Genomic DNA, 25,423 nt, shown 5'->3' with positions numbered 1-25,423 from the left:
AAAGTTAAATAAACGAATAAAAAATATTTTAAAACCATTATCGACTGTATGATATGGCATTCTTTCACAATTATGGAAGACCGGTTAGTGGACTAAGACCAGCCCTTGTAGTTTGCTTCTTTTTTAAACATGATAACTTTTTATTTTTTAATAAATAATAAAGGTTTGAATTAGACCCCAATAATTTCTTTAAAATTTTAGTATGCCGAGAGCAGATGCACGAATCGCTACAATATACTTATATTATTAGTTGTTTTTTTAATTTTAAAATTATTTTTGCATTTAAATGTAAATGAATGTATAATTTTCAATAAAAGAATTTTAATAAAATCATCAAAAAAATTATAATTTTAAGCGGGAAAGAGCATGCAGAAAGATATCCCAAGGTCCAAAACCTTAAAAAACAAAATTTCAATAAAGGAATTGATTTATAATCCCCCCCCCCCCACCTTCAAGTTAGAGGGCCCTGAAAAACAATACAATTCTAACTAAAATTTTCTAATTTTATTTGTCATATTATTTAAAATCAACAGTAAATTGAATATTTATATCTAAATTGATTAAATATACATTTACAATTTAAAATAATATAATAAATTATGACATTTAAAAAAATTAATTCAAAATGTGGCAACGGCGAAATTAAATTTTTATATTAATCGAGACTCATAATTACATCATTAATAATTTGTCCCAGAATTTCACCACCCTTTTTACCCGACTTCACGACGCTCTCATGGTCAATAGATACCAAATTTTTCGTCACTTTATATTCGTTGGTTTTCTTTGATGAACCACCATCTATTTCATGTTTTAAAATAATTAAGGTTTATAATAAATTTTAAATCATTTATAAAATGGAATTAGTGCTCCTAAAAAAATATTCTAATAATTTATTTGAGACCTAATATATTCGGATAGAATATTATTGGTTAACTGATTCGTTATTACCAGAGTTGTTAAAAGATACTTTTTAAATGGATCTAGATACAGATACATCGTCTAAAATAATATCTAGATATCGATATTTTAATCAAAAATCTATCTAGATACAGATATCACATTTTTATATCTAGATACAGGATCTAGATACTTGTATCAAGATCCTTTAACAACTCTGGTTATTACTCGTATTAGAATAATAATTTAAAATAACATTATCTTGAACCCTTATGGTCGTGAGTGATATACTACAAAATGTATGGAGGTTTTAAAGTACTTAAAAGAAATTGGTCCAGTCTTTGGATATAGGTCTAGGTACTAATTATACTCATTCTAATACTAATTTAAATTTCTTGGAGTTATAGAAATCGTATTTTTCTACGAGTAGTGAAAAGGTTTTTAAAAATGATTTGAAATATTCGTTAGAACGAATATATGAATAATATTAGAATATACTAATTATTGATATTCGCAAATTTTATTTGAATAAAAAACTAGATTCAAAAAATTAATAGCTACTTAGGAAAAATTGTATAACTTTTTAGATACATTTACTCAAATAAATAATTGCACGGAAAAAGTATAATTTTAAAATTGTATAGCATTAAATGAACTCCTTTAAATTACATAACTCTATTTGATTATTAAATGCTACGTGTAAAATTAAGAAGTTATACTTTTGGTTTTATCGTCCCCTTCATCTTTTAATATTTCATAAGAGAATTCATCATATTTGATTGCCGAAGCAATCACACTAAAAGCGCAAACTTTTATTCCGCAATGAGCTGCCACTGTGACTTCGGGTAAAGTGCTCATCCCTTGTAAACATTTTTTTAAATAAAATTATCACTATAAAATATGTCATTTATTTTTATTTTTTCCAATCAGAATTATAAATTCCAAGTCCCCTGTTGATTCTCTTAAAATCTAACAAATAAATCAAAAATAAGGTTAAATTTAATTTATTTCAATTACACATATACATACAGAGTTTAAAAGGCCAAATCCACCATAACCTTATAATTCAAAATATAAATTGCATAGTATTTCAAATAAAGAGGTCTCTGAGAATCAGCTATAAAAAGTTTGTTCGATCCATTTATATTTTCTTATGCCGATTCGGGTACAGCTTTTAAAATGTTTAAGATTCTTTCCTATTTTACGGTTATTCCGCTTCGGTTATTTAACAATATCAAAATTTCAACGATAATTTAATATTTTATTTATCTCGGGATATTTATATTGAACAATTTTTTAAGACCTAGTGTGATGATAAACAAGCAAAAGATCGTTTTATTCGTTTTATATATATACATATATCCAATGTCAAAATAATATGCTTGCTCTCTTGAAAAAAATTAAGCCACCAAAATCTAGACATGCTTTGAGGATTTAGAGTGATTATCAGCAATGCAATCGAGAAACTTTTTTATTACATAAAGTTTTAAAAAATTCTGACCCTACAAAAGCTAAATGATTAATTATTGAGTATTAGTTTTTATTTTGAAGGGAACAATATGACTTAAAATTTTTCAAATCGTAAATAAGCCAAAAAGTCTTAAAGTATAATGTGCTAAAACGTGATATTATCCTTTATAAATAAGGTGAATTAATTATATATTAAATTTAAAGCCCAACATATTATTTGACAATCAAAGGATAATATCAGCAAAAATATTAAATAAATTTAATTACCAACTAAATCTACGCCCACTCTAAGAAGCATACGTCCTTCCGCTTTGGCTTGATAAGTAGGTCCTGTGTTCATACAATAAACTCCTTCTCTGTATGGGTAATCTAATTTTTGACATACTTTTGCAATTTTCATTCGAAGATCGAAATCGTACGCATTGAATAAATGAGGAAATCTGGTTCCCCATCTATGTTAATTTTGGTAAAATATATTATTATAATCATGTGTTAATATTTCGATATCGCGATCCTAATTTCAGCAAATCTTTTCGATTATTTAAAAAAATTAAGCTATTTTCTGGGCAGAAGGTTGTAACCTAAGTAATAGTGGCGTTACTAAATTTTTTAAATGAAAGGAGAGGAGGGAAATAAAATCCCGGACATAGTCCTAGAGACAAATATCAACCAAAAAAACTCTGGACAAGACATCGGAAAAAATAGCTTCATTTTAATTTAAATATTAATGCTTAGAAACGAGAATTTAAAAAAAATATTAATTTATTTTACACAAAACTAAGTATCTATTAGATTTTATCGAATTTAGTTGGTTTAATCTCTAGTAAAATTAGTGTTTCTCATCTAATATAAACATTAATCGTAATCTCGGCTGCATAGCCCTAAGCTAACCGCTAACACGGTTCATGTGCTTGGTAAGCCTTATCATCGCTTAGTTGGACAAAAACTAGAAGAAAATTATTGGCTGAAGTATATTTTAGATTTTACCGGATGTAGTGGTGTTTAATAAAATTAGTATTTCCCCTCATTTAATATAAACATCAACACTTGTTTTTATTGCATAGCCCTAAGCTAACCGCTAAGGCGGTTACAAACCTGGTATCAGGCCTTAGCCTGAGCCGCATAGTTTGATAAAAACTAAAAAAAACTTATTAACAAATGTAGTGAGTTTTATGTCTAATAAAATTTATATTACTCATTTAATATAAGCATTAATCCTTATGTTGCATAGCTTTAAGCTAAGCGCTAACGCGGTTCACAAGCTTATATCTTAGTCTGAAATGAATTTAGTGTCTATTGCACATAATTTGCTTATTACCTCTAGCTCACATCAAGCCTTGTCATGAAAAACCCTTAGCAATCGATTTTGCCAAAATCTAAACATTTCCCCAGTATTCCATATATGTACATGGTTTTTTTATATAAATTTGTGCAAAAGTGCACAGCGGTTGCCTTTATCATAAGTTAAATATTTTTTTAATGAAGAAAAACATCCATGAGGAAGAAATTAATATTTTTTAAAACCTTAACTTTTTTCTTAACTTTAAAAAATTTTGTCCGGTGTCTTTTTGCCCAGAGGTATATATCTTGTGAATTTTTGACCAGAACACTTCTAACAGATTACGGCAGGAATAAGACCAAAATTTGTGTAAAATTAAAAAATAGAAATTTGTAAAATTAGCAAAAATAAAAGGAAATTCTATCTAAAATTAATAAAAGGAAAAGATAATACATATCTAAAATATTATCTTCAAAGGGGGGTTCTCCAAAATTTGCCCATCGCCACTATAGAGGCAGATTATAATATACATTTGGTAGAAAAGAAATTGTTTTTAATTTACCCAGTTTAAGTTTGATATGAGAGTGTTATTATACCACTATGTGATCAATTTTTTAATTTTACGAATTAAGAAAAAAAATTTAAAATAGTATTTTTTAATTTAATCTTATATAAGGCCTGATTTTTTCAAGCCCAGCCTCTTCTCTAATTTTTTTTTATTTTAAAAAAAATTAACATGGACAGAGTCTTCTTTATATTACTAAATTTCGTCAAACAATTTTTTTTTATTTAAAAAAAATTAAAAAATATGAGAAGCAAATGAAGAATGTTTATATGATATTTCTATAGTAATTGATATAAATTAATTTTTGTTAAATCGACCCCGCCCGGATTTTATAATATTTTTTTGTAAGTTATTTTTTGGCCCTGACTAAGTTAAATGGTAAGCCCTGACCGGATTTTTTAAATCTTAGTATTTTGACTTGAAGGTTTCTTTTTTTAATAAAAAAATATTTAGATACAAGTAAAAAAAATATACGAAAATAAGGTATTTTTCAAAATAATATGTTTTGTTGTTTAAGATGCTAAATTGCTCCATTTGAGCCGGTTTTTCAAAATGAGCTCAATTAGAATGCCGATGCCTTGATATTTCAATAGATGTTGAAACCTTTGTTCCATATATGAGCAAAATCTTCACTTGCATAATATTTTTCTGGATAAAATAATGACTCAATTTTTAAATGAAATCTTCTAAACTTGGCTTATCAAAAAATATTCATTCGAATATGAATAAAATATATATAATTTGAGAACAAATTATTATAAATATCTCATAATTTTTAAAATAATCAAGGTAATTTATTACCTGAGCTAACTAAAAAAAAATGTTCTTAGCTATATATTTAAATTATTGAAATAAAATTACCGGTCATCATTTTCCCCTACCAGCGGATTGTGCCCAGCCATACCGACTAAATTGACGTGATCTTTAATAACAATTACGTCGCCCAGATTATAGGATGGATTGACTCCACCACAACAATTTGTTACGAATAAATATTTAACACCGAGTAGTTTCATGATTCTTACCGGCATTGTAACCTTTTGTTTTTATTATATTTTTTTTTACATTTATCACCGTTTCTATACATTATAATTGGATAATTTCTCTATTTTTAGCTGTTTAACTGATTTTTAGTCGGTTAAAGTTATTTTAGTTTTTATCAAGAATTTATATCTCAGCCTAGGTTGTTTTTGAAAATATATCCCAACTTTGAATAAAATATAAATAAATTAACTCGCTCGCCCGGCACACGCCTGTGGATCGAGGCTAGCAGAGTTCATTTATTCATACTTTTCTTAGTCCAAACTTCAATAAATTAGTTAACATTTTTTTAAACCGAATCTGGTCGCGTGTTCAGGCACCCACAGATTACATTTATTTTAATTACCCATTTAATAAAATATTTTTATCTTCCTATTGTTTAAATTTAGGAGAAGCATGATTTTTTAAAATTTGTTAAATAAATAATTTTAATAAGGTATCTTGGAGCAGGCACTTAATCACATCACGATGGAGGGGGGTGACGCCAAATCGTTATTGAAATTGATGGGGAAGTAGGAGGATATGGGCTTACCAATTTGATTTGGTAGGGGGGTCATTCCATACAAACAATTTACAATCCGACCATCTCAGATTTAAAAATTTAGTATATAGGTTAATGACATGTTGCAATTGACAAATGTTAAAACGCAATCAACTCTACTAGAACCGGAGATAAAGGGTTTCAAAGTGGCTCTGATTAATCATTTTTTGAAAAATATTTTTAAATTGTGATAACTTTAGTATTGGATGCACTAAATATTAGTGAACGTCAAAAAAGTAACGTCGTTACTAACGATGTTACTTTTTTTGAAGAAAGGGAACTAAAGGTAACGAGTAACGGTAACGCGTTTCTTTTTTGAGTAACGGTAACGCAAAACATTACTTTACTCGTTACTTTATATTTTTTCTTAAAAATATCAATAAAAAGAATAACATATTTTATTGTATTATAAAATTACTTTTATTTATTTTTTAATTCTTAATATTAATAATTTAAACCGATTTTTAATTCATATCAACCACTTCCAACATTTGTTAAATTATCAGTCGAAATTAATATTCAATCAAAATTCAAAGTAAATATAATATATTATTAATTTATTTATTTTAAAAGAATATTATTGGTACTTACTTCTTCAGATGAAGAAGATTTAACCCTTCCCTGGCCCCAATTTGAATTATATTTTAAACCAATTAAGAAAATTAATGGTACCAAGTCTACACTTTGTAAATGTAAATTATGTCCCAACGCAAATATTTCATCGTCAATGTCAAGTATCTCAAACTTAAAAAAACATTTGAAGGTAAAGAATGAATTAATATATAATTATTTTAAACATTTAAAAAACTTAATCATGAAATGATTTAAATTTTTTTTATTTAATTTTATTATAGATTTTATTATTAAAATACTATATATATAGAATCTTATTATTTAACCATGTATTCGATAGCTACGGCTCTTTCAATTTTAGAGAGCGAAGAAAATATGCATTTGGGATATCTCACTCCCACTATAACCATTATAATATCAAAACTTAAAAAATTGGCTTTAAATAATTTTAAGTTTTGTAAGGCGATTATTGATTCAATCCTGGAAGCCATAGATAAAAGGTATACAGTTCAAATATTGCTTATACCTTTTAAAAGTTCTAGCTACTCTTAGTATTTTTCATAGGAAAAATAAAATTATTTTTTATATTCAAAGAATTTGAAGAAATTGTAAGACTTTATATGATTTACTTAAGGTTGTAAACTGGCTTGCGCAGCCAAGAGTTTAATAGTCCCCTGCAAGCACTTTTCCAATGCGCAGTAGCAAAGAAATGCCATTCTGCTGGAATAGCGAAATCTTTTTCCTAGTTTTATATTGGGCCGTGGTATAACGTAATAATAATAAAAATATTTTAAATTACTTGCTTATTTGTTAAATATTATATATAGTTGACTTATATTTACAAAAATAAATTATTAGCGACATTAGCGGTAATTTTGTTTTAATGATTTTTTTTTACCACTCTGAAATTTTTTATATGAACAGTTCTTGCTACTCTAAAAAATATCTGAGATATGGAAAAAAAAAATTATACTAACATTTTAAAAAATTAATTACAAATTTTTAACCGCAATTTAAAAAAAATTTATATATTAAAACTTAATTTTATTAAAAATACGTGCAAGAGTTTACTTAGGGGTATAAAATAAGCCATAAAGATATATATAGTGCAACTAATATTAAAGTTATCCCAATTTTAAAAAAAATCTTTTTCTTCGAAAAATGACCAAGCAAAACCACTTTGAGACTCTATATCTCTAGTTTTATTAAAGTTAAGGGGCTAATATTTTTGATTCGTCAATTACAACTCATTAACTTATTTACCAAATTTTAACAAAATCTGAGATGGTCGGTTGGTAGAATGCCTGTTTTGTACACTGATATTTGATAAAATTATTTATCAAATTTTGTAAACAATTAATTTTGTAATTAGTGAAGATAACGATCTTGGTCTAGCCTGAGACCGATTGACGGACCTGTATTTTTTCGAGTAGTCTGGACCGGGTTTTAACTATTTTTCCGCCCGAACTGGTCTTTTATTAATATTTAGTTTGTCTTACTATTTTACTTATGATTTTTTTTAGTAATTTGCGATTCTTTTTCTTTTTTAGTTCGTTCATTTTGTAATAGAAAGTATCATCATATCAGGGGCACATGGGCTCGTGCCCCCTGAATAATTTTGGAAATTTTAAAATATCAGCTAAAAAAAGAAGTCGCTAAAAAAAGGTCATTTTGGAAATAATAAGAAAAAATTTTCGATCCCCTATTGTAAAGCAATATTTTATTTTTTAATTATATATTTATATTATTCATATTTGATTTGATATTGTTAACCTAAAATATTATTTTAAATATAATGACAAATCAATAATTAAATTAGATAAAATTTAAAGTAATAAAATTAAAAGATTGTTTTTTTTATTTAAGACCATGGGCTGGATCGGTCTTTTATCTGAGGACTTTGGTTCAGTCTGGACTAAAGACCGGACTGTAACCTTCACGATGAGGATGAGACAGACATTAAATTTAAAGTGAATTTTGGTTTTTTTAAAAAAAATCATAATTTAGCATATAACTTACTACATTCATGGGATATCCTTCATAGAAATGACACCGTCCTACGAAGCACACAACATTATGGGCACCTATTTTCCCCGCGATTATCATATTCGAATGACCTTTAACTAAGAAGAGAATATTTTTTTTAAAGTTTTTCTAAATTTAGTCAAACCTTTACTAAACTTAAGACCCTTTATATTTTGGTATGGAATGGTAACACTGTCTGTTATTCGCGAAGTGATGGTATCTAGTCCTGTTCCAGTGATAATTCCAACAGTCGGAATAAAATTTGGAGGCAAACATTTTTTGATTTGATCTGTTATAGCCGATATTTTGTTGTACACAGTGTCTTTATCGACCGTGCACATACAAGCTCTAAGCAAAATGAATAAATAAAAATTTTAAAAATTAAATTATTTTACTTGGAAATATTAGTTCCGTTTTCCATGAATATTAGTGGAAATTTCAATTTTTAATTATCAATTACTTAATAAAAAAATAATAAATAGAAATGACTTGTCAAAAATAAATATTTATAATAATCTTTTCCTGGAAAATAGCAAACGTTACGTGGCAAAAATTTATTGATAGAATTATTAATTTTGGGAGATTTATATTGATTATTATTTTTAAAATATGGAGGGTATTTACAAATAACAAGAAATTAAATAGTTAAATATTATGAGGGATTTATAAAAATAAAGAGGAAATCCTATTTTAAGAAAAAAATTTATTGTGAAATTAATAATGATATGTCAGACTTACATTTCAGGAAGGCACAATCCAAAAATAAATAAATAATTTATTTAGATGCTTACGCTTATCACCTGGAAGGAAAATAAATACGTGGGGGCGCGGCAATAATTATTCCTTTTTTTTATTTACGTTTTAATTTAAAAATTTGTTTTTTTTGTAGTGTTTTTTTTAGATATTATATAATATTTATCATTTTTTTTAAAAAATGAATCATTTCTCGTGTAATATTTTACGTCTAATTATTAGAATCCGGGGTGGGCCCAAAAGTAAAAATGCGCATCGAGCAGATTTTTTTTAAAAAAATATTTAAATTGTATAAATTATTCATCAATTGGAAAATCATTTAAATAAAGTGTTTAAATCAGCCAAAATTACCTGGCCGTATAATGATTTATTTAAAATTAAGCAAAGACCTGCAGTCCCGGCCTGGGTATGTGGCTGGGCCGTATTTTAGCTTTTTTAATATACCCGGGTCAGGTCAAAAAAAATTTTAAATATCCGGGTCGGTATATTTTAAATCGTCATTATTAGCTATAAAAATTAAAGAATACATGTGATATATTTTGAAAAAATCCAGGTCGGGGTGAAAAATTTTTTAAATCCCGGCGTACCTATGTAGGTCTCTGGTTTTAAGCAATCTACTGGAAGTATTAAGCTTACCTCCAAAACAATATATAACAAAGAGATTAATACAAAATTTCTTATAATAATGTTTTATAAGTTATTTTGACAAAATTAATCAAAAGGTATAATTAGAGAAATATTCAATGATTTTTCGGATAAACTGACAAGATTAATTTTTAAGTTTTTCCGTTGCGGCCCTTAAAAAAAGTTTTCCGATCGATAATTAATTTTTTTGATAAAATTAAAAAAAAGTTTGGGCGGATGAAATATTTCATTCAAGTTTATCTGTCCGAAAAAATAGAGCCCGGTTAAAAAAAATATATTAATATTTTAAAATATAAAATCTTTCTGAATATTTTGGTAAAAATTTTTGACACCTTTTAATTTTTAATTAAGCATAGAAAACTTATTGACAATAATCGAAATGCAGAAATGGAGATCCAGAATGATAGATTAGGTTCAATCAACAATTTGTTGCAAAGATATTTCGTTTAAATAAAGATGAATAGCAATAGCAATTTAGATCAGGAATGTTATATTTAATCCTTATCTTTGATTAATCAAAAAATTTTAAGTCGAAATTTACCAAACCCAATTCAATTAACAATTCTACTGCTTCCGTAATCTACCACATCTCATGTTTTAAAGTTTTATTTTCAAAAATCTTGAAAATATTTTATTGAAATAATATAAAATTTTCCGTTATTTTAGCTAATTTTATTTGTATGGAACTCAAATAAACATGTAGCAATCATTATTTCAATAAGAATAAACCACAACAAGGATATGATAAAGTTATAAACAAATAGACACGTAAAAGAGAAATTTTATTTGTATAACAATGCAGCGAATAGTTTTGTTAATCTACTGTGTCAAGTTGCCTAATCGAAAGCTGTTGACCCAAAACTGACTTGAGTTATAAACTTGAGGACGAATATTTCATAATTACCTTAAATTAAAAAAATAATCCCTAATTTTCATTTTTTTAGAAATAAAAAAAAATTAAAAATATAGGAAGACCCGCCTGGCTAATATTTTATAAATCACGTCACGTTACTTGATTTTAATTTTAATCAGAATTAAAATCAAATAAGATGTTTAAATTAGAGGTGGGCGTTGGCCGTGAAATTCGGCGTGAGAGTGAATAAATTTTGAATTCCAAGGGGTGACGGGCCTTCCCAAAATTTTCCCCGGGCGTGATCGGGCGTGAACATAAATTTCCCGTGAATCACGGAATTTTAATTTTTAAAATTATTTTTTTATAAATATAAATTTGCAATTTTATAATTATAGATATTTTCTTATTTAATTTAGTTCTTTTTTAAAAAAGAATAATTTATGAAAACTAAAAATCTTCCGCATTTTATAAACAACATCCGGTATCATTTTGTTAGTCCTATTTTCTTTTTATGTTTAGGTGTTTTTTATCGCGAGACTTTATGCTAAATTTTGCTTAAACTTTTTACAGAAAAGTCAGTTATAATTTATTTGTAAAGATCTTCAATCTTTAAATGCAACAGAAAGTGAAGGATTTTAAATCTAGGCAAAGAGATAAATGTTGGTGTTACATATGGATAACAAAATATAAAAGTTGTGAACCGGAAAACACTCATGAATACTATAGGTCCAAAAATATACCATAAAATAAATTTTAAGATTAAAAGCATGATCAATAATAATTACTTGTCCATAATCACTGATATTTGACGGATGACTATAAAAATATAAGTTTTTTAACCATTACAGGACATATTATCATTAAGGATTTTAAATTGAAAACATTTGTTTTGGTCACAAGGGCAATGGATGAAAAAAAAGTCAAAATTAAAAGTGTAGTCAATTCAATTTTAGGAGAATATACAGAGGTAGAAAATTACTTAAATAAATGTATAGTTGTGAGTGATAAAGGAGCAAATCTTATAAGTGCATTCAAAGATGACGAAACGCTAGCATGTATATGCCAAATACTAAACAATATTATGCATTATATTTTTGACAATTGTTTAACTGAAATAGCCTTAAATATAAATGGTATAAAAAAATAGTACAATATTTCAAAAAATCTACAGCTAATATCAAACTAAGCCACACCTTAAACAAGATGTAATAGCGAGAATAACGAGATGGAACTCTGTATATATCATGATACAGAGTTTCTTAAAATCATATTCTGAAATACAGGTGTACTTGTTTAGCAAGCAAAAATTAAATAGATTAGTCACAATTGATATCAGTATCATACGCGAGTTAGATAAATTTTTATCAATATTTAAAGAATGCTCGGATAATTTGAGAGCAGATTCTCGTTCCACAATAAATAAAGTTTTTCTATGGAAACAAAAATTAATAAAATTTTGTTAACCTTCTAAACGTGATACAATAATAATCAAAACCTTAAAATACAGAACAAGATTTATTTTAAAAGATTATTATGCAGCCACTACATAAGGTAGGCTTAATTCTAGATCCGAATTTCAAAAGACTTAAGTTTTAAATAAAAGAAGAAAATGATATATATAAAACAATCATAAAAATTCTAAATGATATAAAATTAGATGATATGCATAAGTCGATGCCAACTATCATTTATACCTTTCCTAACTTATCCTAAACTCATAAAAAACCGTATATTCTAAATGGTCAATACCAACTATCACTTTCCTAATTCACCCTACACTCATAAAAGACAGTATATTCTAAAAAAAATTTTTAGAGAATTTCTAGATGATTCTGATGAAGCATCAACATCACCGATGAAAGTTCTGAGGATGAACTTAAAAGATTCATATAAGATAAATAACGACAATATTTTGAAGTTTTGGAAGCAGGAATTTTCATTTCCTTTTTTGAGAAAATTATCGAGTAAAATTTTGTCAGCTGCAAGTTCGGCTTCTAGTGAAAAGTTATTTACTGTAGCCAATCTCTTATCGTACACAATTGAAATAAAAAAAGATGGACACTCTTCTTTTTCTAAATAAATTTCGATTTATAGATTATATTTATTTTTTGTTATTAATATGGATTATGAAATTAGAGAAATAATAGAATGAATTCAAAAAAGTGTAAAATTATAGCAATAGTTTTTAAAAATTTAAAAACACCGCGAATTTTCGGGCGTGAATTAAAATATTGCTTGTTGTGAGCGGGCGGGTCGTGAATGAAGAATTAGGCCCGCGCCCACCTCTAGTCTAAATAATTTAAATTTAGAATCCTTAATTTAACCTTTTGTTAATTAAAAAGTAAAGTTCATTCAACTCTCCAAATCAGAGTTGATAGTAAAAAAGACTCAAAATCTGGGAAACTTTTGCCTCACTAATTTGTCATTTTTTTTACTTGCCGTTATATCCCTAGGTGGTACATCCGACAATATTTTGTAAAACCCTCATTTCTTCTATAATATAAATTTTCTTATTTTGCTTATAACTTTTTTTAAAAAAATTTCTAAATCATTTTAAAAAGTTTTTAAAAAATAGCCATTTATAATTAAAAGTAAATTAATAATTATTAAAAAAATAAATATAAAAAAAAATAACTAAAATAAGAGTAACATAAAAACATATTTTTAAAATAAAATAATATTAATTTTTTATTCTTTATATAAAATGGTGCTAGCTTTTTATTTTTATAATATATTTTTTATCGTTAAAAACTTAGAAATGAAAGTAAGAAATTTTATTTATTTTTTCCTTTTTTGTTTACTCCACCTCTTTTCATACATATTATATATATTTTTTAAATAAAATAATAATTATGAACCATTCGTCCCCAAGTTCATGACTCGTACGACTCGAGTTGTGAATTAAGTCGACTAAATCGACTACCTACTCTAAGTCGGAGTCGAATGAACTCGACTATTTAACAACCATAGCAGCAAGGTTGGGCAATATTTAATTAAATATGTTACATTCCTTTTTTGTACTTCAACTTTAAAAAAAGGAAGTTAGTAATTATAATTAATTATATTTTCTCAGGTATAAGAATTAGCAGTTATAATCCATAATTACATTTATAATTTATTTTCTTATTTAATTAATTTTTATGAAAAACATTTAATAATTATAATCATCCTTTCTTATATATTAATAATTGCAATATTTCATATATTTTGGTGGAAACATAATGAGATTCTAAAAACATTTACTTTGTAGGCGATAAAATGGGAAATTGCTCTCCAAATACAATCCTACTTCAGAGGAGATAAATCAAAATTGTCACTCTTTAATTCATTTTTTAAAAAAATAACTAATAAGTGATAAAACCACAAACGCTGATTGTGCAGGGTCTCAATCAATCCAACAGTAATTTTCTAAAATATATGAAGGTATATTTAAATATCTTTTTGTTCATCTTGTTCCTTTAGAGAAAACACCCTTTTATGTTAAGATAATTAAAACATGTAAAATATTTTTTATTGAATTATCAAAACAAAACTTTACCAGAATATTTTTAAGTCATCAAGTGTCTAATAATTTAATTGTAAATTTTGCTATAAAAAGTCTAAAGCATTGTTTCTTCATCAGCACCGTGTAGAAAGGCTGCAACTTTGCTAAATAAGTATTATAGAATACGTTTAAAACGAACTATTTGAAAAAAGATACTTTTAAAAAAGTTATACGTTTTTTTAAAAAATATTAGTTTAAAATATATTCGATATAATTTCTTGATTAGGGTGGAAAAAGTGCTTCAAATGTTAATGCCTATAATATCTATTTATATCTAGACTAGGGTTGTCAAAATCCGATTCGGATCGATTTTTAAAGGTGACCCGATTAAGATTTAGACAAAATAATATTCTGTAAGCCTGGATATTTTGATCAAAGGTTTTGACCTCTATTTGTCAAATCTTGAAGATTATATAACTTTATTTTAGCTAAAATCTTTATCAAATAGCTTTTAAAAATAGGCCCAAAACGGACTTTTCAACAAACCTAATTTAGACATCATAAATGATATTCCATTTGTAACACAGAATTTGATTGCATTTCTTAACATCAAATGTATAAATATAATGTTTATAATAATTTATTATAGTGTTGTTCGATTTTTAAAAAGGCCCGATTAAGATTTTAGGCAAAACAATATGTATGCAAGCCTTGAGATTTGGCAAATAGAGGTCCAAACTTTTCTGCCATCAATGAGCAAATCTACAGGCTTGCATAATATTATTTTATCCAAAATCTTAATCGGGACGCTTTTAAGAATCGACTTAAATCGGGCTGTTCCGTTTAACATACAAAAGAAAACATTTTTTGGCACTTTAAATTAATAAGAAATCATCCAAATGTCGCCCTTATCAAACCGAGATTGGAGGAAAACAAAGGTAGTTTATCAAGACGTCTTTAAAATTATGGACAGACGGTTTGTGGACAAAAATCACCCCTTGCAGACCTTTTAACTTGCACATTTTTAAACATTTTAACTTTGTATTTTTTAATAAATAATAAAGATCTCTTGAATTAGACCAGGGACGAGAACCTGAACCCAAACCCTGAACCCGAACCAGAGTTGAAAGTAGCGCGCTAACTTTTTTGGTAGCTATAGCTAATAGCGGCTAGGGCTACTTTTTTTGTAATTATTTAATTTTTTAGCGCGCTACTTTTTTTGAAAGTAGCTAAGTAGCCACTACTTTGCTACTTTAAAAAAATATAATGAAGGTAAGTGTAAACATGAAAATTTAAATATAATATCATAATTAATTATAATTTTTATGATTTATTATTTAATTTTGAAATTAAAATATAATTTAAATTTGTAATTTATATTTTATTTGTATTAAAAACCTAAATCACGTGTTAATAATTTAAAATGCCATCGCCTATGGATATCCAAATCGTTGAAAGTGATTCAGACAATGATATTAATGAAATGGAAGATACCAGGGAAGAAAATGTTATTAATAGCTATAATACAAATTTCCCATTTCCTAGATTTGAATTTTTTTTAAAATAAATATATAACCAAAACTGGTTTCAAATTTATTTGTTTAAAATGTAAAAAAAAATATTTCCTCAAATCAATCCAGTAGCTATAACCTCAAGAAATACCTAAAGGTAAATTGTCATTTTTACATTCTAATAATATTTATTTTATAAGACTATTCATGAGTTTTAAGGAAATGGAGAAACATCTAAATAATTTTGGTATAGGCGACTCTACATCCAAAAAGACTAATTCAATTCAAACCAAATTAATTAATAATGCAAATGACAATATTTCTCAGAAATTGGCTGATAAAGTTATTGTTTATATAATTTATACAGTTCAGCCAATGTCCTTAGTTGATAATCCATCATTTACCATGATGATTAAAACTCTATCCCCTGGTACAACAATTTTATGCCGCCAGACACTAATGAATAAAATATCAGATAACTTTAAAATGATGAAAGATGCTCTAATAGTAGAGTTATCTGAGATATCATATATATGTACCACGGTAGATAGTTGAACACATAACAGAAGGTAAAAACTTATTTATATTTATAAATTGATTTGATTAAATATTTTTGAACTTATTTGGGAATCACAGGCCATTGGCTAGACCCTAGAACTTTAAAAAGAAGATCTGTGGCATTAGCCCTCAAAATGATAATAGGATGCCAGACATACGATGTACATGCAAATAAAATTATTGATGATCTATCTTATATTAAAAATATGTATATAAGATTAAATACGCCCTTACCCTCAAGTGCTAGTGTCGAGAGATTATTTAATAAGGCAAAACTTATACTTTCTGATCGTCGCTCTAGACTTGGGGATAGTGTTGTTAATCGGCTTAGCCGAGTCGGTCGGCTCGAACAGAGCTCACTCAAATTTTGGGTCGTTTTTTTCGACTCCAACTCAAAGTTTTGGTCGTTTTTTACGACTTCGACCAGAGTTCAAGCCGAAAAAAACGACTTCGACCCAAAATATGGGTCGTTTTTTTCGACTCCGACCCAAGTCCAAGCCGAAAAAAACGACCTCGACCCAAAATATGGGTCGTTTTTTACGACTCCGACTCAAAATTTGGGTCGTATTTTTCGACTTAAACTTGAAGTTTGGGTCATATTTTTCGACTCAAACTTGAAGTTTGGGTTGTTTTTTTCGACTAAAACATGAAGTTTGGGTCGTATTTTTTGACTCAAACTTGAAGTTTGGGTCGTATTTTTCGACTCCAACTCAAAGTTTGGGTCGTTTTTCTGACTCAGACTCAAACATCGGGTCGTTTTATTCAATCCGACCCAAAATATGGATCTTTTTTTTTAAAGACGACTTAAAGTTAGGGTTGCTTTTTTTCACCCCTAACCCAATTATCTAGATCATCATTTTTCGACCAAAAGTCAAATAACATTTAGTATATATTAATATTATAGGCGGGAAAGTTACTTAAAGCTTCTTTAAATTATAATGCTCTGATTAACTATTCATCATAGTTATATTTTAAAATTTTTAATTGATGTACCATAGAAAAGTGCCATTTGTCATGATAATTATTTTTGAACTTTTTTAAATGAAATAGATAAAAATATATATTCTAAACATGTTAAATTAAAAATTCAGTGAGGATGTATCATATATAGGTGACAAATGTCATAATCGCTGATTTTGAACTTTTTCAAATTTTTTTAAAGGAAATAGCTAAAAATATATATTCTAAACATGTTAAATTAAAAATTCAGTGAGGATGTATCATAGATAGGTGACAATTGTCATAATCACTATTTTTCAACTTTTTTCAATTTTTTTAAAGCAAATAGCTAAAAATATATATTCTAAACATGTTAAATTAAAAATTCAGTGAGGATGTATCATATATAGGTGACAATTGTCATGTAATCGCTATTTTTGAACTTTTTCAAATTTTTTTAAAGGAAATATCTAAAAATATATATTCCAAACATGTTAAATTAAAAATTCAGTGAGGATGTATCATAGATAGGTGACAATTGTCATAATCGCTATTTTTGAACTTTTTCAAATTTTTTTAAGGAAATATCTAAAAATATATATTCTAAACATGTTAAATTAAAAATTCAGTGAGGATGTATCATAGATAGGTGACAATTGTCATAATCGCTATTTTTGAACTTTTTCAAATTTTTTTAAAGGAAATAGCTAAAAATATATATTCTAAACATGTTAAATTAAAATTTCAGTGAGGATGTATCATAGATAGGTGACAATTGTCATAATCGCTATTTTTAAACTTTTTCAAATTTTTTTAAAGGAAATATCTAAAAATATATATTCTAAACATGTTAAATTAAAAATTCAGTGAGGATGTATCATAGATAGGTGACAATTGTCATAATCGCTATTTTTGAACTTTTTCAAAATTTTATTTTAAAGGAAATATCTAAAAATATATATTCTAAACATGTTAAATTAAAAATTCAGTGAGGATGTATCATAGATAGGTGACAATTGTCATAATCGCTATTTTTGAACTTTTTCAAATTTTTTTAAAGGAAATAGCTAAAAATATATATTCTAAACATGTTAAATTAAAATTTCAGTGAGGATGTATCATAGATAGGTGACAATTGTCATAATCGCTATTTTTGAACTTTTTCAAATTTTTTTAAAGGAGATAGCTAAAAATATATATTCTAAACATGTTAAAGTCATTTATCTATGATACATCCTCACTGAATTTTTAATTTAACATGTTTAGAATATATATTTTTAGATATTTCCTTTAAAAAAATTTGAAAAAGTTCAAAAATAGTGATTATGACAATTGTCATCTATATATGATACATCCTCACTGAATTTTAAATTTAATATGTTTAGAATATATATTTTAAGATGTTTCCTTTAAAAAAATTTGAAAAAGTTCAAAAATAGCGATTATGATTTGACAATTGTCACATATCTATGATACATCCTCACTGAATTTTTAATTTAACATTTTTAGAATATATATTTTTTCCTATTTCCTTTAAAATAATTGAAAAAAGTTCAAAAATAGCGATTATGACAATTGTCACTTTTCTATGGTACATCTTCACTGAAATTTTATTTTAACATCTTTACAATATATATTTTTAGCTATTTCCTTTAAAAAAATTTGAAAAAGTTCAAAAATAGCGATTATGACAATTGTTACCTATCTATGATACATCCTCACTGAATTTTTAATCTAACATGTTTAGAATATATATTTTTAGATATTTCCTTTAAAAAAATTTGAAAAAGTTTAAAAATAGCGATTATGACAATTGTCACCTATCTATGATACATCCTCACTGAAATTTTAATTTAACATGTTTAGAATATATATTTTTAGCTATTTCCTTTAAAAAAATTTGAAAAAGTTCAAAAATAGCGATTATGACAATTGTCACTTTTCTATGGTACATCTTCACTGAAATCTTCCTGAATTTTATTTTAACATCTTTACAATATATATTTTTAGCTATTTCCTTTAAAAAAATTTGAAAAAGTTCAAAAATATCGATTATGACAATTGTCTTCTATCTATGATACATCCTCACTGAATTTTTAATTTAACATGTTTAGAATATATATTTTTAGATATTTCCTTTAAAAAAATTTGAAAAAGTTTAAAAATAGCGATTATGACAATTGTCACCTATCTATGATACATCCTCACTGAAATTTTAATTTAACATGTTTAGAATATATATTTTTAGCTATTTCCTTTAAAAAAATTTGAAAAAGTTCAAAAATAGCAATTATGACAATTGTCACTTTTCTATGGTACATCTTCACTGAAATTTTATTTTAACATCTTTACAATATATATTTTTAGCTATTTCCTTTAAAAAAATTTGAAAAAGTTCAAAAATAGCGATTATGACAATTGTCACCTATCTATGATACATCCTCACTGAATTTTTAATTTAACATGTTTAGAATATAATTATATATTTTTAGATATTTCCTTTAAAAAAATTTGAAAAAGTTCAAAAATAGCGATTATGACAATTGTCACCTATATATGATACATCCTCACTGAATTTTAAATTTAACATGTTTAGAATATATATTTTAAGATGTTTCCTTTAAAAAAATTTGAAAAAGTTTAAAAATAGCGATTATGACAATTGTCACCTATCTATGATACATCCTCACTGAAATTTTAATTTAACATGTTTAGAATATATATTTTTAGCTATTTCCTTTAAAAAAATTTGAAAAAGTTCAAAAATAGCGATTATGACAATTGTCACCTATCTATGATACATCCTCACTGAATTTTTAATTTAACATGTTTAGAATATATATTTTTAGATATTTCCTTTAAAAAAATTTGAAAAAGTTCAAAAATAGCGATTATGACAATTGTCACATATCTATCATACATCCTCACTGAATTTTTAATTTAACATGGTTAGAATATATATTTTTTGCTATTTCCTTTAAAAAAAAATTGAAAAAAGTTCAAAAATAGCGATTATGACAATTGTCACCTATCTATGATACATCCTCACTGAATTTTTAATTTAACATGTTTAGAATATATATTTTTAGCAATTTGCTTTAAAGAAACTCAAAAAAGTTCAAAAATAGCGATTATGACAATTACCACTTATCTATGGTACATCATCACTGAAATTTTGATTTAACATGTCTACAATATATATTTTTCTATTTCATTTAAAAAAGTTCAAAAATAATTATCATGACAAATGGCACTTTTCTATGGTACATCACTTAAAAATTTTAAAATATAACTATGATGAATAGTTAATCAGAGCATTATAATTTAAAGAAGCTTTAAGTAACTTTCCCGCCTATAATATTAATATATACTAAATGTTATTTGACTTTTGGTCGAAAAAAATGATCTAGATATTGGGTTAGGGGTGAAAAAAAGCAACCCTAACTTTAAGTCGTCTTTAAAAAGAAAGATCCATATTTTGGGTCGGATTGAAGAATAAAACGACCCGATGTTTGAGTCTGAGTCAGAAAAACGACCCAAACTTTGAGTTAGAGTCGAAAAATACGACCCAAACTTCAAGTTTTAGTCGAAAAATACGACCCAAACTTCAAGTTTTAGTCGAAAAATACGACCCAAACTTCAAGTTTGAGTCGAAAAATATGACCCAAACTTCAAGTTTAAGTCGAAAAATACGACCCAAATTTCAAGTTTGAGTCGAAAAATACGACCCAAATTTTGAGTCGGAGTCGTAAAAAACGACCCATATTTTGGGTCGAGGTCGTTTTTTTCGGCTTGGACTTGGGTCGGAGTCGAAAAAAACGACCCATATTTTGGGTCGAAGTCGTTTTTTTCGGCTTGAACTCGGGTCGAAGTCGAAAAAAACGACCCAAACATTGAGTCGGAGTCGAATAAAACGACCCGAGCTTTGGGTCGGGGTCGCGACTCGCGGCGTTTTAACAACACTACTTGGGGATGATAATATTGAAATGATTTTATTATTAAAATGCAACAAATTACCATAAATATTTATTTTTATTACATAAATTTTTTTATAATCAAAACTAACTATATTTTAATATTTATAAATGTTGATTTTTATATATTTACTATACAATAACATTATAAGCAAAAAATAAAAAATATGTTTGTAAATTTTTTGTATAAAAAGTAGCTTATTAAAAAATAGTAGCTAAAAGCGAGCTACTTTTTTTGACAAATAGCGATAGCGGTAGCGCGCTAGTTTTTAACATATAGCGATAGCGGTAGCGCGCTACTTTTAAAAGTAGCGTTCTTTGACCCGAACCATCTCTAACCCTCAATGTTTCGCTGAACCCAAACCCTTTTTTAAAATTTAGGGTTCAGGGTTCAAGTTTTTTTTTTAATTTTAAAAAATTTATGTATTAATTTTAAAAAAATATTTTTTTATCATTTTTTTATGTAACTAATTTTGTTATATTTAGTAATTTTTTAAATTGTATTGTAGTATTATAATTATGATGATAAATTATTTAATTAAAATAAATTAAAAAAAAAAAATTATGTTTCTGTTATTTTAACTAATTTTAATAAGTCTCTCCGAACCCTGAACCCACCTGAACTCGAACCGGGTTCAGAGATTTTTCACTGAACCCAACCCCAAACCCGAACCCATTTTTTTAGAAAGAGTGTTCTCGTCCCTGAATTAAACCCCAATAAATTCTATAAAATTTTTCTATGCCAAAAACAAATGGAAGGATCAATGTCTTCAGAGTTGGGCAGGTACTCCGGAAAAAGAATCTAGATACAGATTCTTTGTGGAAAAATGAATCTTAGACACAGATATTTGTATCTTTTTCAAAATATCAAAAAGATACAAGATAAAAGATATTTGTATCTCTTGACTAATCAGAGTATCTTAAATACAAGATACTTTTAAATTAACATTATCAATTAAATTAGAGTAGTTTACAGTTTTTATTATTTATTTATGAAGAACATAACATACTCATATAATAATGAATATTTACAATTTTTTTTTTTTCTCTTTAGCTTTCACCTTTTCTGGTGGTAAGCTCCTTCAACATCTCTCTCCACTTTATGTTATTAATACAATCTCTTTTATCTAATTTATACTTCTTTATATTGGCTCTAACTTTATGGCCCCATTGAAGTTTTGGCCTTCCTCTTTTACGTTTGCCCATCACTTCCAAACTCTTAACTTTATTTCCTATGTAGTTCATAGGCCTTCTCATTGTGTGCCCATACCACCTAAGTCTGTTTACCATTAACTTAGTCTTAATGGGCACTACCTTTAAACTACTTAGTATTCTTGTACTGCGCACTTTATCCTTTCTTGTTACCCCAGCAATCATCCTCAGCATTCTCATCTTGTAGACTTCTCTCGTCTGATTCTATGGTTGGCCATGTTTCCGAACTATATAGAATAGTTGGTTGTATTATGGAACTGTAAATTTTTCCCTTTAATTTGTGTGGGATTCTTTTATTAAATAGCACTCCAGATAATGATCTCCACTTTAGCCACCCTTGATTAATCTTACTCTTTATCTCTTTTTCTATTGTGCTGTTTGTTTGTATAGTGGAGCCCAAATATTTGCAGCTTTCAATTGCCGATATCTGCCATTCATTTATATCAATACTCTCTGTTTCATCTCCTCCTATCACCATATACTCCGTCTTTTCTCTATTTACTTTTAATCCGTGCGTTTCTAGGATATTTATCCAACTCACTAGTCTTTCTTTCATTTCATCCTTAGATTCGGCAAGTATCACAATATCATCTGCAAATATCATATTCCATGGGACTGTTTGAGGTATAGACTGTGCTAATACATCTATTACTGTAATGAAGAGAAGTGGGCTGAGAGCCGACCCTTGATAAACTCCTTCGGCTATTGTGAAGCCTGCTGAAGTACCTGTTGTGCTACGGACCATTGTTGTATGGCCCATATACATATCCTGTATTATTCTTATATATTTTTCGGGAACATTTTTGTGGCGTAGCGCCCACCAGATAAGTTTTCTTAGGATTCTATCAAATGCCTTTTCTAGATCGAGAAAGACCATGTGTAGCTTTTTGTTCTTTTCCCTGTATTTTTCAAAATATTCTCTCCACCTACTCATTATTTCTTTTTCCTTTATTATCAATTTCCCATCTTTATTTTTGATTACTTTCGGAGCTCCGTTTTTATCCCTAGAGTTCTTTTCTCATTGTTTGGCTAATCTGTATATTTTATTTTGCCCTTCTTTGGTATGTAGATCTTCGTACATGTCATCGTATGCCATATGGCTCTAGCAACCGCCTTTGTAGCTAATCTCTTGGATTTTTTGTATCTTGTCTTGTCATCTGCGTTTTTGGATTTGTACCATATTTTATAAAGGGCTTTTTTCTCCTGTATAGTGGTTTGTACCTCTTCATTCCACCACCATAGTTCTTTGTATGATTTGTTGCCTCCTCTTGTCAAGCCTAGTGTCGATTTGGCAGTGTCTATTAATCTGGATGAAAGGTCAGTCCACATTTTTTCACTGACTTGTGAGGAATCTATTGTTTCAATGTTTGCATTGATTGCAAAGGCATCTGTCTCCAGTTTTATCTTGTTTTGAGTGGATTTATTTGAGATGTGTAAATCCATGACTAGTAGCTTGTGTTGTGCGGCTATATCTTCTCCTGGGATGACTTTGCAGTCTATTACATCTTTTAATCTTCTGCGAGAGATTAGTATGTAATCTATCTGTGTTTTACTTGTACCACTTTCGTATGTTATTAAATGACTATCCTTTTTCCTATAGTAGGTGTTGGTTAAGGCAAGGTCGAAAGCTTGCGCAAATTTCATTATATGCTCTCCTTCATCATTTCTTTCTCCATATCCAAAACCACCATGATGCCTTTTGTAGCTATATCTTGCTTTCCCCACATGCGCATTTAAGTCACCACCAATTATGACTAGGTCATCTTTAGGGATTTCCATTATAGCTTCATCGAGGATAGCTCTAAAATCATCTTTCTCTTCTTCCTTGCAACCCGTTTGAGGAGCATATAATGAAAGGATGTGTAGTATTGATTGACCAATGCAGAGTTTTATCTTCATTAGTCTATCAGAGATCCTGTTGACTTCTACAACTGAGGAGGTTAGATCTTGACTGAGGATATGATGCCGACACCGTTCCTATTACTAACAATTCCATTATAGTACAATTTATACCCATCTCCAATCATTAAAGTCTTCTGACCTTTCCATTTCGTCTTTGTATGCACGCTATATCAACTTTTCTCTTGTTCAACATTGATGCCAATTCTCTCGTCTTACCTTTAAGCGTCCCAATATTCAAACTTGCTAATCTTGTTTTCTTTGCTTTGACCTTTACTTTACTTTTCACAGGATGGAGGTCTACACCCAACGCGTCGCTTGGAGGGAACGCCCTATCTTTCATATTCATATTTCCATTTGTTTTCTTCATTTTGTTTATTGGACAGGTATCCTTAGAACCCGGCTGTCCAGGCCTGTCAGTGACCGGGGTGTCATCTCTAAGCTCCGAAATTTATCATACCATATCTCTTTACACATCAGTCATCGAAGAAAAACTTGAAAGTTTTTATGGTTCTTACCAGGATTGAACCTGCGTCCTTGTTCATACTCGTGTTTCCAAGCTTACATCTTACCCATTATAATTAATAAAATATCTAATGATGTAATTATAATAATCAAGCATTTTAATATATAATAGCCCATTCTAAGCATAGATAGGGAAGGGAGACTAGTATTTTTAATGGAAGTTGTATTAATTTGCAAAAGATTATTTAAAATAGATTCATTATTTTATAAGATAATCAAATTTTTCAAATAATTTACATTAGACCTTTGCCATTTCGGAGTACTTAATATTGTTTCAAAACTAAATAAACTTTCAATTATAGCTGATAAAGGTATTGTAGTAATATATTTATTACAAATTTTCTTAATGGATGGATAATAATTAAGCATTTATAATGTAATTCGACTTCCTTTAATATAATTTAAAACATCCAGTTCAATAACATTTGTTTCACCTATGAAAATAATCATCATTTTCTTTATAGATGTTAAATCTATTTGTTATAGTTTGAGATTGATTATATACCTGATACTACATTTAGGGCTTCTTTTAATAATATATTTCAAAAGTATCTTTTTTATCATCTGACTCAATCGTTCTTAATGTGATATTGATGTCAAAAACGCCTCATTATATTTAAAACATAAGAAAATATTTTCATTTTCTGCCCATTGTGCAGCTTTTAATAAAGGTAAA

General features: G+C 27.5%; 1 protein-coding gene across 1 annotated transcript; it reads right to left on the bottom strand.

Moving 5' to 3' along the window:
* Window positions 1-655: 655 nt before the first annotated feature.
* LOC135926769 (purine nucleoside phosphorylase 1-like) lies at window positions 656-8,815 on the bottom strand. Its single transcript, XM_065462701.1, has 7 exons — window positions 8,790-8,815; window positions 8,540-8,742; window positions 8,389-8,492; window positions 5,076-5,251; window positions 2,638-2,822; window positions 1,620-1,760; window positions 656-801 (listed from the first exon to the last, which is right to left on the bottom strand). Exons 1-7 carry the CDS (start codon window positions 8,813-8,815, stop codon window positions 656-658), a joined length of 981 nt encoding a protein of 326 aa, XP_065318773.1.
* Between the last annotated feature and the right edge of the window lie 16,608 nt (window positions 8,816-25,423).

This window comes from Gordionus sp. m RMFG-2023, chromosome 3 (assembly GCF_954871325.1).
Source record: "Gordionus sp. m RMFG-2023 chromosome 3, tfGorSpeb1-WG-v2, whole genome shotgun sequence".
In the NCBI taxonomy this organism is placed as follows: Eukaryota; Metazoa; Nematomorpha; class Gordioida; order Chordodea; family Parachordodidae; genus Gordionus; species Gordionus sp. m RMFG-2023.
The sequence above is the reverse complement of the archived record's forward strand: the minus strand, read 5'-3'. Positions and strand labels throughout refer to the sequence as shown.